Raw genomic sequence first — 15,926 nt, 5'->3', positions numbered from 1 at the left:
CTAAAGTACCAGAATTGTGAGTCAACCAATTGTGCTTTTTTTGGAATTAAATCAAATATCTTCATATTATTACCAGATAACCTAATGTATCAACTTGTTTAGAAGATAATTTCAAGACTAGTATCTTAATAAAAATCCCAGCTAGGCTAGGCGTGGTAGCTCATGCCTGTAATCCCAGCACTTTGGGAGGATGAGGTGGGCCGATCACCTCCTGAGGTCAGGAGTTCGAGACCAGCCTGGCCAACGTGGAGAAACCGTCTCTACTAAAAGTACAAAATTAGCCAGGCGTGGAGGCACATGCCTATAATCCCAGCTATTTGGGAGGCTGAGGCAGGAGAATGGCTTGAACCTGGGAGGCGGAGTCTGCTGTGAGCTGTGATCGCACCATTGCACTGCAGCCTGGGCAACAAGAGTGAAACTCCGTCTTAAAAAAAAAAAAACCAGCTAAAACATTATTTTAACAAAAACAAAATTTTGGCTCAACATGGTTATGCAACATTCAGTTATAATAGAAACATGTTTAATTATGGAGAGTAAAACAGAAACGAGAAAAAACAGATATCATCCATGTATTTTATATTCTTTTCTAGAACAACCAGTTTTTATTAGAAAGCTGTAGCCACGTTTACAATAAATATCAACAATATAATGAAAAAGTAGAACAAATTAGTTTCCAAATACTGAACTCCTATAACCAAAACACATTTTGGATTTGGGAAAACACAGTAAACACATACCAAAAACAAAAACCAGCTCAAATATAGGATTGAACTGGCTGGAAAACACTTATTGTGTTACTGCCTTAAGAACCCCACGGAGCACCTTGTAGCTCATTAACTGCACATTTTCCTTAGGGGGGAAACAAGGTCCTCTCTCAGTCACATATGCATAAGGAAATCTCAAAACCCAAAGGCCATCAGGTGGAAGGGTGATTTCTTGCTTTTCTGGGTAGAATACCGGACATGGTGGAGGGCCTGGTTGAACCTGAAAAACACAGGTAGTATAATTATTTTTACATTTCTCAACATGAAACAACTGAAAGATAAATGCCTAAACAGACGATAGGTTCAAAGAACATATAAGGCCAGACGTGGTGGCTCACGCCTGTAATCCCAGCACTTTGGGAGGCTGAGGCAGGTGAATCACGAGATCAGGAGTTCGAGACCAGCCTGGCCAACATGGAGAAACCCCATCTCTACTAAAAATACAAAAAATTAGTCAGGTGTGGTGGTGTGTGCCTGTAATCTGTTACTGGGGAGGCTGGGGCAGGAGAACAGCTTGAACCCAGGAGGTGGAGGTGCAGTGAGCTGAGATTGCACCACTGCCCTCCAGCCTGTGCAACAGAGCGAGACTCTGTCTCAAAAAAAAAAAAAGCAAACAAACAAATAAATAAATAAAAGAGCATATAAGATTAAGCAGATATGGGTACACTCCTAACTCTAATTGTATCCAATATTATATTATTTAGTCTCAAATATTATTCTGCTTTTCCCCAGAACTTTTTTTTTGCGGGGGGAATGGAGTCTTAGTCACCCAGGCTGGAGTGCAATGGCATGATCTCGGCTCACTGCAACCTCCACCTACAGGGTTCAAGTGATTCTCCTGACTCAGCCTCCCAAGTAGCTGGGATTACAGGCGCCTTCCACCACGCCTGGCTAATTTTTTGTATTTTTAGTAGAGACGGGGTTTCGCCATGTTGCCCAGGCTGGTCTCGAACTCCTGACTTCAGGTGATCTGCCCGCCTTGGCCTCCCAAAGTGCTGGAATTACAGGCATGACTCACTGCGCCCAGCCTTTTCTCCAGAATTTTAACTTCAAGTTCTGCCTTTGAATGAAATGATGTGAATTGATGGTGTGAATGGATTAAAATACCCACAATGTATTTTTTAAAAAACAGAATATTAGGTATGGAAGGTATTTAAATTTAAGACCTCTTTAATTAAATAATTCGTTTTTTAATTTAATTTTTTGTAGAGATACAAGTCTCACTATGTTGCTCAGGCTGGTCTTAAACTCTTGGGCTCAAGCAATCCTCCCACCTTGGCCTCCCAAACTTCTGGGATTACAAGCATGAGCCACTGCCCTCAGCCTGAAATAATTAGTTTTGATGCTAACTTGTACTTTCTAAAATCAATCAAAACAAACATCAGCATTTTTTACTTGTTTGGGGCTGCAGAGAGTTATATTTCTTACCTGAGGCATTAGTATTATCTGCAAAGGAGCATCAGGAACCACAACAAAAAGCCTCATAAGTTGAGCATAATGAGGTTTCAGCCCTCTACCTTGAGAGGATGACAGAATATATAAGGGCATGTCACTATTTAGTGCTTTTAAAGCTGATTCCTTTGGCCCACTTCCCATTACTTTCATTACTTTGTCAGGCCCAGAGCACATGAATCTCCGACCTCGAGAGTCTTCGTATTCAAAGCCCACAAAAGCTCGAGCTATGTCATCTCGCCGTCTTCCTCTTCCCATTACAACTGCACTTCTCTTTCCAGGAATAGCTTTATTTGGAGCAGGCCAAGAGTTTGTGTCTAAGTCTCCTTCATCTTCAGCTCTAGTCCTGATGACAATGTCCCAAGGCATAAGATAATTTGTTCCTGGAATAAAGCCCTGTTGGTCCAAACCTGTATGAAAGTTATAAGACTTAGCAGGGCCTAGTTTAACCAAAGACCAGCTGGAGAATTTGGGTAGGAGACCTTTAGGGCAATTTGAATGTAGCATGCCTGGGAGATACTCAACTGTGGATGCCTGTCGATCAACCAAGTTTGGTCTCTTCTCAGTTTTCACTTCTACTTGACCATGAACTTCTGGATTATCTCCTCCTGCTTGTGGATCAGCTGGATAGGTACCTAAGCTATCCGTGGATTGGCCCAAACTCAAAGCTAAACTCAGGCTTGTGCTCTCTCCTTGGGTTTGAGGTTCTTTTTCTTTAAGTTTATCAGCATCCGAATCTGGAGGAGCAGGAGAGGATTCATTTTTAGCAGGAGCAGGATCTGGAGTACTTGGTTCAAATACTGGGAAGTTGATATGATCCAATTTTCCACAACACTTTTCTTCCAGAAGCTATAGAGGGTAAGAAAAAAAATCCAGTAAGTTTTTCATTTTAAATAATACATTCTTCATTTTTATGTACACATAAAGAAACTTGCTCTTGTTTATATATTATACTGCAGTTGCATTTGCTTTTCTACTTACTCTGCTATTGAAAATATGTTTTTACTCAGATGATATTTAACAAAAAAATACAGAAGAGGAAGAAGAAAAAATTCAGAGTCTACCTGATAGAAGTCATAATTGGCTGCTTTGATATCAAAGGGATCATCTCGAGGTGCTTGTTTCCTTCCACAGTTGCAAGCACCGGTAGATCGAGCTCGGCTATTGTGATATAGCACAGGAGGATTTCTATCAGCCTCTGGTTTTTCTCCTGGAGAATATAACAGCCACTATTAATTTCACCAACACAATGCGCAAATTTACTTTGCATTCTACAACATCTAACCCCACAAATACTCCCAATAGTTCTTTGGGAAGAAAAACAAACAAAAACCTTACCTAAATACACATAACAGAAGAAGCAAGTGAAAGTATATAAAATAATTTATATTATAAATCTAAAGTTTAGAGTTTTTAAGTGAATTTTTCCTCCTGCTACCACTATCATGTACCATCATCTAACATAACATTCATTTTAGTTCTACAAATCCTCCAAGGCAAAAATGTTAATATGAAATGTCTGAAATTTTATACTACTTAATAATTCTCATTTACCAATTCACTAGGACGTATTCTTTAAATGAAAAAAAATAAAGTAGTCATAGCTGATATTTTCCTTTACAGCAGGAGAGAAAACGTATAGCTGATGCACCTAAATTTCTGTAGGGCTCTTTCTAAAATATCAATACATGGTGAACAGACTATCTTAAAACAAGAATGAAAACACAGCTCAAAGTTTTTATTTCAAAATGCTGAAAAAATTTAGCTACCTGATTTAGGTAATGAGTGAAATTTGTGTACACAGTGTTGATCAGTTAAACTCCTCTCCTCACAGAGCTGATGGCCATTGCTCCAAAATTTGTAGCAGTCCTCATGTAACTGCATGGCGTATTTGTGAAATGCTGGACCTCTAGCATGTTGACTGTACACTCGAAGAGCCTGGGCAAGCTGATTCTTATGGACAGTCATTGTGTAATTATGAGGCAAATTTGACTGGTAGGCACTGTGGGCCATGGGTAAAGCTTTTTGGCATCGGTTTTCTGAGAATTTTGTGTCAATATCCAAAAATCCTTCCAAGACTTTAATACTGCTTAAAATCTTAGATGTTAGCTCTCCAGTGGGTGACCCCAAGTCCTCCTCTTTCCCATCAATAGCCACCTCATACAGTTTTGAAGCTGCTGAGATCCACTTCTGATAAGTAGGAAGTTCAAAATGGGAAGGCTGTGGGTTCCTGCCCACACTGTCATCGAAACCTTTCTTGCTTAGGACTAGCTCCACATGCTGCCATAGGAATTCCCGAAGAGTGAAATCCACTAGCTGGCCTGAAGAACTGGAACTGCTGCTGTCAATGTGAAAGGAAAGTTGTTGTCGGCTGTGCTGCCTCATCACCTGGTATCGCCTAGGCCCAGAAAGGGGTGCAGGCACCAGCAAAGATTCCGAGTCCTTCACAGTACAATGACTCCTAAGTTGGTCCAGCAACATACCTACTGGGTCCTCCTCCTGGCTTCCGGGTACTATGTACACGAAAGCTTGGTTGGCAGGCACAGTAAAGAGGCAGTTGATGCTCTGATTAGTCAAGACACGACTCTTCCGGAAGATTCTATAGATCTGGTCCTCCAGGGCATGCTGCAGCCTCCTTTTGGGAGAATGTTTCTTGGGCTTGTCTGGATGAGCTGGGTCTTGGTTCCGAGGAGGTTCTACCTTGAGGGCTCCATTGAGTTGAAAGAGGAAAAGGAGTCTAGGTGGGCAAGGTCGGCAGTTTAGCTTCCAGTCTTTGCCAACTGGACAATCCTTAATGGCTGTTTTAAGGAGCGGCAGGACCTTCTGTCTCAGCCCATCCAGGGCTCTGAATACTCGATCATAAGTGATATCAAAGGAACAAGTGGGATGGACCAGAAGCAAGATATGACAGACAGAGAATAGGTAAAGGAGACTGAGGCACTGCAGCTTCTCTTGATGCTTCCAGAACTCGTGTGCTTCTGCATGAGGTAAAGAGAGTCCACCTCCAGCTTCCCCGCTCTGAAGAGCCCGACAAGCCCGTAGAAGCTGTGAATTGTCACAGATGGAGGTGAGGAGAAGATACAGAACTTTGCTTTCCTGATTGTAGTAGGCCTGCAGAAGGCTGTAGTCCTGGGAGCCTGCCTCAGTTCCGTTACCTTCCGCGGCAGCTCCACTTCCCCGAACTGAATCCTCGGCTGCAGCCCCAGGGTCCTCGGCTCCACCGGCCTCACCCACGGCGCCAGCCTCAGTCCTGATTCCAGGTCCTGGATCCCCAGGATCTTGGTGGCGAAAGAGGGGAAAGACCTGTCGGTCGCACACCGTATTCACAAGAGAGAACTTCTCGGAATTCAGGCGTAGAGCCGTCTTGCCGAAGATTCCCACAACGCAGATCTCATCCTCCCGCCATGGAGGCTCCGGTCCGCCAGCCGCGCTCCCTCCGCCCTCAGTAGGGGACCCTCCGGGACTTTCAGAGCCCATCCAGGCTGACGCTCCCATTAGAAGCTCTCGCAAGCTCACAGGACCAGCCATAGTGCAGAGCCTTCTCTAGAGTCCTTCCGGTCCGTTAGTAAAACCGACCGGCTTTCGTCCAATTTTGAAATCCTTCCTCCGCTTCTTCAGTTCCTGCTTTCCCGTCACTTGAGTTCCGCCTCCTCTTCTCCTCTCCTAGTTTAAGAGTTTCCTCAACTGTGGGAATTGAGATATCAAAAACAAAAAACAAAACAAAACTGGGGACGAGTGCGGTGGCTCACGCCTGTAATCCTAGCACTTTGGGAGGCCGAGGCGGGCGGATCACCTGAAGTCAGGAGTTCGAGACCAGGCTGGCCAACATGGTGAAACCCCATCTCTACTAAAAATACAAAAATTAGCCGGGCGTGGTGGCGGGCGCCTGTAATCCCAGCTACTCGGGAGGCTGAGGCAGGAGAATCGCTTGAACCCAGGAGGCGGAAGTTGCAGTGAACCAAGATCAAACCATTGCACTCCAGCCTGGGCAACAAGAGCGAAAACCGTCTAAAAAAAAAAAAAGCAAAAATTAGGCGTCGTGGCGCATACCTGTAGTTCCAGCTGCTCAGGAGGCTGAGGCAGGAGAATTGCTCGAACCGGCAGGTGGAGGTTGTAGTGAGCCGAGATCGCCCCACTGCACTCCAGCCTGGGCGACAGACTGAGACTCCGTCTCAAAAAAAAAAAAAAAAAAAAAAAAAAAAAAAAAAAAATTGCGAAATATCTTGTGTATAAGTTATAACTTGCAGAACCTCTCTAACTAGCAGGCATATTGACAAATAGCTGCCAGGATAAAACTAACAACCAGATTTAAATGTATAATTATAACATGTTTATTATTCTGGGGTTTTGTAAAAAATAAAAATCTTTGAATCTAAAAAAATTATCTATAGCACTATGCAATAACATGACTGAATCTTTAAAATAACTGTTGATTGAAAGAAATCAAAAACAAAAGTGTATATACCCTACAATTCTATTTTTTTTTTGAGATGCAGTCTTGCTCTCTGGCCAGGCTAGAGTTCAGTGGCGCGATCTCGACTCACTGCAACCTCCGGCTCCCGGGTGCAAGTGATTCTCTTGTCTCAGCCTCCCAAGTAGCTGGGATTACAGGTGCATGAGACCACACCCAGCTAACTTTTGTATTTTTAATACAGACAGGATTTCACCGTGTTGGCCAGGATAGTCTCAATCTCCTGATCTCGTGATCTGCCCTCCTTGGTCTCCCAAAGTGGTGGGATTACAGGCGAGAGCCACTGCGCCAGGCCTGATTTTATTTCTATAGAGTTCAAAAGCAAGCAAAATAAACCATTGCATTTAGTGGTGTGTTCTTACTAAAAGCAAGGAAATATTTATTGTACCAAGTAGGTCAGTGATTACTTAGTGAGGGAAGGGATTATGATATGATAGAAGAAGGAGACACATAGGGCTTCTAAGGATACTAATCGTATATATTTCTTGGTGGTTATGTGTGTTTTTGTTATATATATATAATAATATATATATATAAAACATATATATAATAATATATATAACAAATATATATTATATATATATAACAAATATATATATTATATATATAATAATATATATATTTTGAGACAGAGTCTTGCTCTGTTGCCCAGAGTGGAATGCAGTGGCGCAATCTAGGCTCACTGCAAACTCCACCTCCCAGGTTCAAGTGATTCTACTGCCTCAGCCTCCCAAGGAGCTGGGATTACAGGCGCACCACCATGGGCGGCTAATTTTTGTATTTTTAGTAGAGATGGTGTTTCACCATGTTGGCCAGGCTGGTCTCGAACTCCTGACCTCACATCATCCACCCGCCTTGGCCTCCCAAAGTGCTGGGATTACAGGTGTCAGCCACCGCACCTGGTCTCCAGCCTAAATTTTTTTTTTTTTTTTTTTTTTGAGACAGAGTCTCACTCTGTCACCCCGGCTGGAGTGCAGTGGTGCTATCTGGGCTCGCTGCAACCTCCATCTCCTGTTCTCTGTCTCCGTCTCCTCAAGCAATTCTTCTGCCTCAGCCTCCCAAGTAGCTGGGATTACAAGCACGCACCACCATGCCCAGCTAAATTTGTATTTTTAGTAGAGATGGGGTTTCACCATGTTACCCAGGCTGGTCTCGAACTTCCAACCCCAGGTGATCTGCCCACCTCGGCCTCCCAAAGTGCTGGGATTATAGGTTTGAGCCATCACGCTCGGCATTGATTTTTTAATTCTTTTTTTTTTTTTTTTTTTTGAGACAGAGTCTGGCTCTGTTGCCCAGACTGGAGTGCAGTGGCACGATCTCGGCTCACTGCAAGCTCTGCCTCCCGGGTTCATGCCATTCTCCTGCCTCAGCCTCCTGAGTAGCTGGGACTACAGGCACGTGACACCACGCCCGGCTAATTTTTTTGTATTTTCAGTAGAGATGGGGTCTTACCATGTTAGCCAGGATGGTCTTGATCTCCTGACCTCGTGATCCGCCTGCCTCGGCCTCCCAAAGTGCTGGGATTACAGGTGTGCGCCACTGCGCCCGGCTAATTCATATATTTTCTATACTTAATATATACTTTTTTTTTTTTTTTGAGACAGAGTCTTGCTCTGTTGCCCAGGCTGGAGTGCAGTGGTGTGATCTTGGCTCCCTGCAAGCTCTGCCTCCCGGGTTCATGCCGTTCTCCTGCCTCAGCCTCCCGAGTAGCTGGGACTACAGGCACCTGCCACCACGCCCGGCTAATTTTTTGTATTTTTGGTAGAGACGAAGTTTCACTGTATTAGTCAGGATGGTCTTGATCTTCTGACCTCATGATCCGCCTGCCTTGGGCTCCCAAAGTGCTAGGATTACAGGCGTGAGCCACCGCACCTGGCCAATATATACTTTTCTATAGGTATTATTATTTCTAGTTAAAAAAAGGTTAAAAAGAGAAAAACCAAAACTTTTATTAATCTTTATTTAAAGATGCAAGGTAGAACACATTTTAACACTGGTACAATGGCAGTAGCAGCTTTGCAAATGTTTATCTATATGGACTTTTTTTCCTGCCTGGCTTCATTATATAGCAAAGCATTTTTCTTTTTTCTTTTTTCTTTTTTGAGACAGAATCTTGCTCTGTCACCCAGCAGGCTGGAATGCAGGTGGTATGAACACTGCTTGCTGCAGCCTCAACCTCCTGGACTCAAGTGATTCTCCCACCTCAGTCTCCCGAGTAGCTGGGACTACAGGCACATGCCACTATGTCCAGCTAATTTTTTGTTTTTTGTAGAGACAGGGTCTTGCAATGTTGCCCAGACTGGTTTCAAACTCTTGGCCTCAAGTGATCCTCCCGCCTCAGCCTCCCAAAGTGCTGGGATTACAGGTGTGAGCCACTGTGCCTAGCCCCCAGCCTATAATTTTTTAATTTATATATTTTTCTATACTTAACATATTTTTTTTTGAGACAGTTTTGCTCTTGTTGCCCAAGCTGGAGTGCAATGGGGTGATCTCCGCTCACTGCAACCTCTGCCTCCCAGGTTCAAGCAATTCTGGCTCAGCCTTCCGAGTAGCTGGGATTATAGGTGCCTGCCACTACGCCCAGCTAATTTCTGTATTTTTAGTAGAGACAGGGTTTCACCATGTTGGCCAGACTGGTCTCGAACTCCTGACCTCAGGCGATCTGCCTGCCTCGGCCTCCCAAAGAGCTGGAATTATAGGTGTGAGCCACCGCACCCGGCCAACATATACTTTTCTATAGGTATTATATTTCTAGTTTAAAAAAAAAGGTTAGAAAGAGAAAAACCAAAACTTTTATTAATCTTTGTTTTAAAACATAACCAGATGCACCTTGGTTGTTTACATTCTCTGGTTGCCATTCAGTCTCAAAGTAAACACCGGGAGCATATGATAAATGGTAGTTTAAAGAAGCCATAGCACTTACAGAGTTTTCAAATGGTTACAATATAAAATCTGTCATAAAAATAAAAGATGTAAGGTAGAACACATTTTAACAAACTGGTACAATGGCAGTAGCAGCTTTGCAAATGTTTATCTATATGATTTCCATAGGACTTTTTTTTTTTGCCTGGCCTCATTGTGTAGCAAAGCATTTTTTCTTTTCTTTTTGAGATGGAGTCTTGCTCTGTTACCCAGCAGGCTGGAGGGCAGTGGTATAAACACGGCTCACTGCAGCCTCAACTTCCTGGGCTCAAGTGATTCTCCCACCTCAGTCTCCTGAGTAGCTGGGACTACAGGCACACATCACCACTCCCAGCTAATTTTTTGTTTTTTTGTAGAGATGGGGTCTTGCAATGTTGCCCAGGCTTGTTTTGAACTCTTGGCCTCAAGCGATCCTCCCACCTTAGCCTCCCAAAGTGCTAGGATTATAGGTGTGAGCCACTGCACTGGGCCATAAAGCATTTTTTTTCTTTCTTTTTTTGACACAGGGTCTCACTCTGTTGTCCAGATTGGAGTGGAGTGGTGTGATCTTGGCTCATTGTAACCTCCACCTCCAGGATGCACGTAATTCTCGTGCTTTAGCTTCCTGAGTAGCTGGGACTATCGGCACATGCCACCATGCCTGGATAATTTTTATTTTTATTTTCGGTAGAGATGGGGTTTTACCATGTTGGCCAGGCTGGTCTCAAACATCTGACCTCAAGTTATTTGCCTGCTTCAGCCTCCCAAAGTGCTGGGATTACAGGCACGAGCCACCGTGCCCGGCCTTTTTTTTTTTTTTAAGACAGGGTCTGGCTCTGTTGCCCAGGATGGAATACAGTGGCATGATCTCAACTCACTGCAACCTCCACTTCCCAGGCCCAAACCATCCTCCCACCTCAGCCTCACAAGTAGCTGGGACTACAGGCACACAACATCACACCTGGCTAATTTTTTTGATTTTTGGTAGAGACGGAGTTTTCATCATGTTGCCCAGGCTGGTCTCAAACTCCTGAGCTCAAGTCATCCACCTGCCTTGGCCTCCTAAAGTCCTGGGATTACAGACGTGAGCCATGGTGCCCAGCCCTAGCATTTTTTTTATGATCTCTTATCCCACAAGAATGGTCAAGTCATTTAGCATTAAATGAATAGAGTACACAGTGGTTTACAATATTATAAACATTGTAAGTGCCCCATAAAATATTGTTATAAATACTCAACTGCTTTATTCTCAGTGATTATTCTCTTTATTTTTAGATAATGTAAATGTAGCTAGCAGGTTTAAAAAAAAAACTTTTACTAGAAGCTGATATATATATCTCTTAATGTCACTACCTATTTAATTTTTTTTTTTTTTTTTTGAGACAGGGTCTCTTGCTCTGTCACCCAGGCTGGAGTGGCAGTGTTGCAATATCGGCTCACTGCAACCTCTGCCTCCCAGGTTCAAGCGATTCTCTGGCCTCAGCCTCCCAAGTAACTGGGACTACAGGTGCATGACACCACACTGGCTAATTTTGTATTTTCAGTAGAGATGGGATTTCACCATGTTGGCCAGACTGGTTTCGAAGTCCTGACCTCAAGTGATCCGCCTGCCTTGGCCTCCACAAGTGCTCGGATTACAGGCATGAGCCACTGCACTCGGACACCTGTTTAATTTTCATCCATAAATGTGTTATAAATATAGATGTGGATCTCTGGCCAGGCGTGGTGGCTCACACCTGTAATCTTAGCACTTTGGGAAGCTGAGATGGGTGGATCACCTGAGGTGAGGAGTTCAAGACCAACCTGGCCAACATAGTGAAACCCCATCTCTACTAGAAATACAAAAATTAGTCAGGTGTGGCAGTGCGCACCTGTAATCCCAGCTACTCAGGAGGCTGAGGCAGGAGAATTGCTTAAACCCAGGAGGTGGAGGTTGCAGTGAGCCAAGATTGCGCCACGGTACTCCAGCCTGGGTGACAGAGTGAGACTTCATCTCAAAACAAAACAAACAAACAAACAAATAAAAATCTCTATATATAGATGTGGGTCTCAAAAGCAGGACTGCCTCTTAGGTGGTAAACACTGTCCCCAGGTCTGCTTTCTAGTCTGGTGACTTTACAACAACACTCTATTTGGCATCTCAATGCAATATTTATCTGTAGAAATACAGTCTTTCTGGGGAGTTGCTTTTTATTTTTTAGAGATGAGTTCTTGCTCTGTTGCCAATGCTGGAGTATAGTGGAACAATCACAGCTCACCATAGCTTCAAACTCCTGGGCTCAAGTGATCCTCCCACCTCAGCTTCCCAAGTAACTTGGACACTTAGACTACAGGTGTGAGTCACCATACCTGGCTAATTTTAAATTTTTGATAGAGATGGGGTCTCACTATGTTTCCCAGGCTATATTACTGTCTTTGAATACATAGGTCAGTGACAACAGGGAACTAGGTCTCACAGTGACCTGCTATGGACTTCAGAGATTCCTTGGCAAGGCATTGTCGAAAACACAAGGTTCATATTGAAGTTGTCATAAAATTTTTATGTAGCTGTATAAATGTGGACAGCAGATATAAAAATAAGGAATACCTCAGACTTCTGTAAGCCAGATATAAGTACCTACCTAAGATGCTAGAAATGATATTCTAATTTTAAATTTTTTTTTAATTTTTAGAGATGGGGTCTTGCTATATTGCCCAGGCTGGAGTAAAGTGGCTATTCACAGGCATAATTATAGTGCACTACAGCCTCAAGTGATCCTCCCATCTCAGCCTCCTAAGTAGCTGGGACTATAGGCATGTGTCACCACAGCTGGCTGATTTTTGTATTTTTAATAGAGACGGGGTCTCCCTATGTTATGTTGCCCAGGCTAGTCTTGAATTCCTGGGCTCAAGCAATCCTCCCACCTTGGCCTCCCAAAGTGCTGGGATTACAGGTATTAGTCAACAGGCTATTTTTTTACTGTCATAACTGCACCTATACAGTACAAACTAGTTATCTAGTTAAATTTGAACAACCTCTCTAATCTAAATTGGGTAATTCCAGGATAAACATCACTTTGAAGATTGTATTTTCTCATCTGGTTCTCTTGATGATCATGCAAACTAGAAAATATCCAAATATCTGTATCCACTTTATATCACAGTATGTGTGGGCTCCATACATACTCTAATTCTCCAAATGGAATTATGTTAGTATATCTATATATACCCTACTACATTAAAAAAAGGATTTGGGTGGGGTTTTTTTGTTTTGTTTTGTTTTGAGATGGAGTTTCGCTCTTGTTGCTCAGGCTGGAGTGCAATGACGCGATCTCGGCTCACTGCAACCTCTGCCTCTTGGGTTTAAGCAATTCTTCTGCCTCAGCCTCCTGCATAGCTGGGATTACAGGCACCCGCCACTACGCCCAGCTAATTTTTGTATTTTTAGTAGAGAAGGGGTTTCTTTTTTTTTTGAGACGGAGTCTTGCTCTGTCGCCCAGGCTAGAGTGCAGTGGCGCAATCTCGGCTCACTGCAAGCTCCGCCTCCCGGAGAACGCCTCACGCCATTCTCCTGCCTCAGCCTCCCGAGTAGCTGGGACTACAGGCGCCCGCCACTACGCCCGGCTAATTTTTTGTATTTTTAGTAGAGATGGGGTTTCATCGCGTTAGCCAGGATGGTCTTGATCTCCTGACCTTGTGATCCGCCCACCTAGGCCTCCCAAAGTGCTGGGATTACAGGTGTGAGCCACTGCGCCTGGCCGAGAAGGGGTTTCACCATGTTGGCCAGGCTGGTCTCGAGCTCCTGACCTCAGGTGATCCACCTGCCTCAGCCACCCAAAGTGCTGGGATTACAGGTGTGAGCCACTGCACCCGGCTGGGTGTTTTTATCTGTATTTGTTATGGATCATCTGATGGAGTGAGGCAGAGCTGGCATCAGTTTTATTCATCAAAGCTGCTTGTAGAAAGTGGCAGAGTTGGAGTTGGGCTTCTAGGGTGAGCCAGCTATAAAAAAAAAAAAAGAAGTCCCAATTATAATATCAATTATATTCCTGTGATAAATACAATCTCCTTCTTTCTCAACAGAACCCAGAATTTTTGCAGGGCAACACTGCATTCAGATTGTAAAAACCACTTTTCCTAGTTTCCCTGACGCAATCAGAAGTTCCTGGATAGGGCTTCTTTGAAGAAATGAGGCATAGCTTAATTAACATTTGTCTTTCTCCTTCTCTTGCCTAGAATGTGGACATGAGGCTTCAGGAAATGTAGCCATTTTGTATTAAGAGGATAAAAGCCACACATTAAGGATGGAAGAACAGTGATTATATGGTGAAGCCACTGTATTATAGTTGTGGATTTCCTACTTCCCAAAGAAATATTTAAATTAAAAAAATAAGTCCGGGAGCTAAGCTATGAGGATGCAAAAGCATAAGAATGATACAGTGGGCTTTGGGGACTTGGGGGAAAGGGTAGGGTGGGGTGAGGGATAAAAGACTATACATTGGGAACAGTGTACACTGCCTGGGTGATGGGTGCGCCAAAATCTCAGAAATCACCACTAAAGAACTAATTCGTGTAACCAAACACTTTCTGTTCCCCAAAAACCTATTGAAATAAAAAATAAATTAAAAAAAAAAAAAGATAGCTGTGGGCCGAGCACAGTGGCTCACACCTGTAACCCCAGCACTTTGGGAGGCCAAGACAAGAGGATCACTTGAGCCCAGGAGTTTGAGACCAGCCTGGGAGATATAGTGAAACTTTGTCTATAAATTTTAAAAAAACAAAAATGAGTTAGTTGTATATATTAAGAAAAAAAAAGTCCTAATTTATTTACTTATTTGTCAAGGCAGAGTCTTGCTATATCACCCAGGCTGGTTTCAAACTCCTGGCCTCAAGCAACTTTCCGGCCTTAGCCTCCTCCCAAAGCACTGGGATTACAGGTATGAGCCACTACACTCTGCCATGTCCGTATTTGACTCAAGCACTGTAGTCGGATTTCTGATACCTGAAGCCAAATGCAAAACATGATACAGTTGCTTCACAGTTTAAGAAAAAAAGAAGCCTAAGAGCGGGGTGGGATAAGTCATCTATATCTAACAACAATGTTAACTAGACATCCTCCTCCTGAGTAGATTTTGGCAGCACAACATAAGCCATAGGTCTTATCTGTGATTTTTGTTGTTGTTCAATATGTGGCTTTACAATTTATTATTGTTTATCCATTTCCAGAGTTCTCAACTCACTGTACCTGCTATAAAGTGGGGGCAGTGACAACAAGGATCTTAGAGCTAAACAGAAAAAGGAAGGGGCTAAGACCTTCTGTGAGGCCTCTCCCTTTGCTCCTGACCTTCACAATTTTGGGTATCACCAAGGAATGTGATTATGGGTAGCATGCTCTAAGAGGAGGAAAGAAGAACCTGGTCACATCTCCACTATACAGAAAGCTGTATAGTGCCCAGTAGGACCAAGTTGATTGGTAAGAGAGAAATTATATTGTCCCACAAAAAGCACTGATTCTCAAACAGTGAACAAAAGGAAGACAGTATTGGGGTGGAAAGTGTCAGCAGTGGAGTCTGGTATGTCCCTGCATCCAGAGAGAGAACGAACTATAAACTTCAAAGCCAAAGATGCCAGCAGCCCTGTGTTCCAGCACTCCAGCAGGGGTGGCCGATGGATGGCTGTTCTTCACAGATCTAATGATAGAGGCAATTAGGGAGATGACTAAGATCAACAGGGTTTGGAAGAAGTCACACTAGGGCCAGCTGATCTACTGGGTTTGGTGTGTGGTTGTATATGAAGGTGACAAAGAAAGCTGTCAAGACCTTTTCCTTTCAACTCTGCATGGTCTGACTCCTAACTACATCTCCATCCCTGTCTTTCACCACCATCCCTCTCTATGTTACAGCCACACTGGTCACTTCTCAGTTCCTTGAATAGGCCATGATCCCTCCCCCCATGGGACTCTTACGCATGTTGTTCTTTTTGCCTGGAACGCTCTCCTTCCTGACACTCATAGTGGACCCACCCCACAGTTACCCTATCCAGTAAATGCCTCTTCCTTCTTTGACCCTCACCTCAAGCATCATCACTTCCTAAGGGAGTCCCTCCTAGATCATCCAGGCTAGATCAAGTTCCTCTCCGGGTTCCCACAGAACCTCATTCCTTTCCTTCACAGCACATACTGCCATGTGATATTATACAAATATCAGATTATTTGATGAATGCCTATTTTCCCCACTAGACTGAAAGCTTCAAGACAGTAATCTGTATCTGTTTTTGCTTACCACTATATTCCCAGTACTTCAACACACTGCTGGGCATATAGGAAGTGCTTAATAAATATTTACTAAAAATATGTACTA

General features: G+C 43.5%; 2 protein-coding genes across 3 annotated transcripts in view; both read right to left on the bottom strand.

The window, feature by feature from the left end:
- Positions 1-559: 559 nt before the first annotated feature.
- SMG8 (SMG8 nonsense mediated mRNA decay factor) lies at positions 560-5,786 on the bottom strand. Its single transcript, XM_003272326.4, has 4 exons — positions 3,986-5,786; positions 3,281-3,426; positions 2,193-3,065; positions 560-984 (listed from the first exon to the last, which is right to left on the bottom strand). Exons 1-4 carry the CDS (start codon positions 5,742-5,744, stop codon positions 787-789), a joined length of 2,976 nt encoding a protein of 991 aa, XP_003272374.1. The 5' UTR covers positions 5,745-5,786; the 3' UTR covers positions 560-786.
- Positions 5,787-13,329: 7,543 nt separating this feature from the next.
- PRR11 (proline rich 11) overlaps positions 13,330-15,926 on the bottom strand; it is a 41,738-nt gene continuing 39,141 nt past the window's right edge. The window contains exon 10 of one of the 2 annotated variants that reach the window (XM_003272328.2): positions 13,330-13,569. In XM_003272328.2, the coding sequence (XP_003272376.1) occupies positions 13,507-13,569 (63 nt within the window). In that variant the 3' untranslated portion in view covers positions 13,330-13,506. The remainder of the gene's footprint in view (positions 13,570-15,926) is intronic. The other variant, XM_030827906.1, reaches the window with a different exon arrangement.

This window comes from Nomascus leucogenys, chromosome 14 (assembly GCF_006542625.1).
Source record: "Nomascus leucogenys isolate Asia chromosome 14, Asia_NLE_v1, whole genome shotgun sequence".
Lineage (NCBI taxonomy): Eukaryota > Metazoa > Chordata > Mammalia > Primates > Hylobatidae > Nomascus > Nomascus leucogenys.
The sequence above is the reverse complement of the archived record's forward strand: the minus strand, read 5'-3'. Positions and strand labels throughout refer to the sequence as shown.

Coding starts and splice junctions, on each gene's coding strand:
- SMG8 (XM_003272326.4), bottom strand. CDS start 5,744: ATGGCTGGTCCTGTGAGCTTGCGAGAGCTTCTAATGGGAGCGTCAGCC. Junction 3,427..3,985: donor TCACTCATTACCTAAATCAG/GTAGCTAAATTT, acceptor TATATTCTCCAG/GAGAAAAACCAGAGGCTGAT. Junction 3,066..3,280: donor CCAATTATGACTTCTATCAG/GTAGACTCTGAA, acceptor TACCCTCTATAG/CTTCTGGAAGAAAAGTGTTG.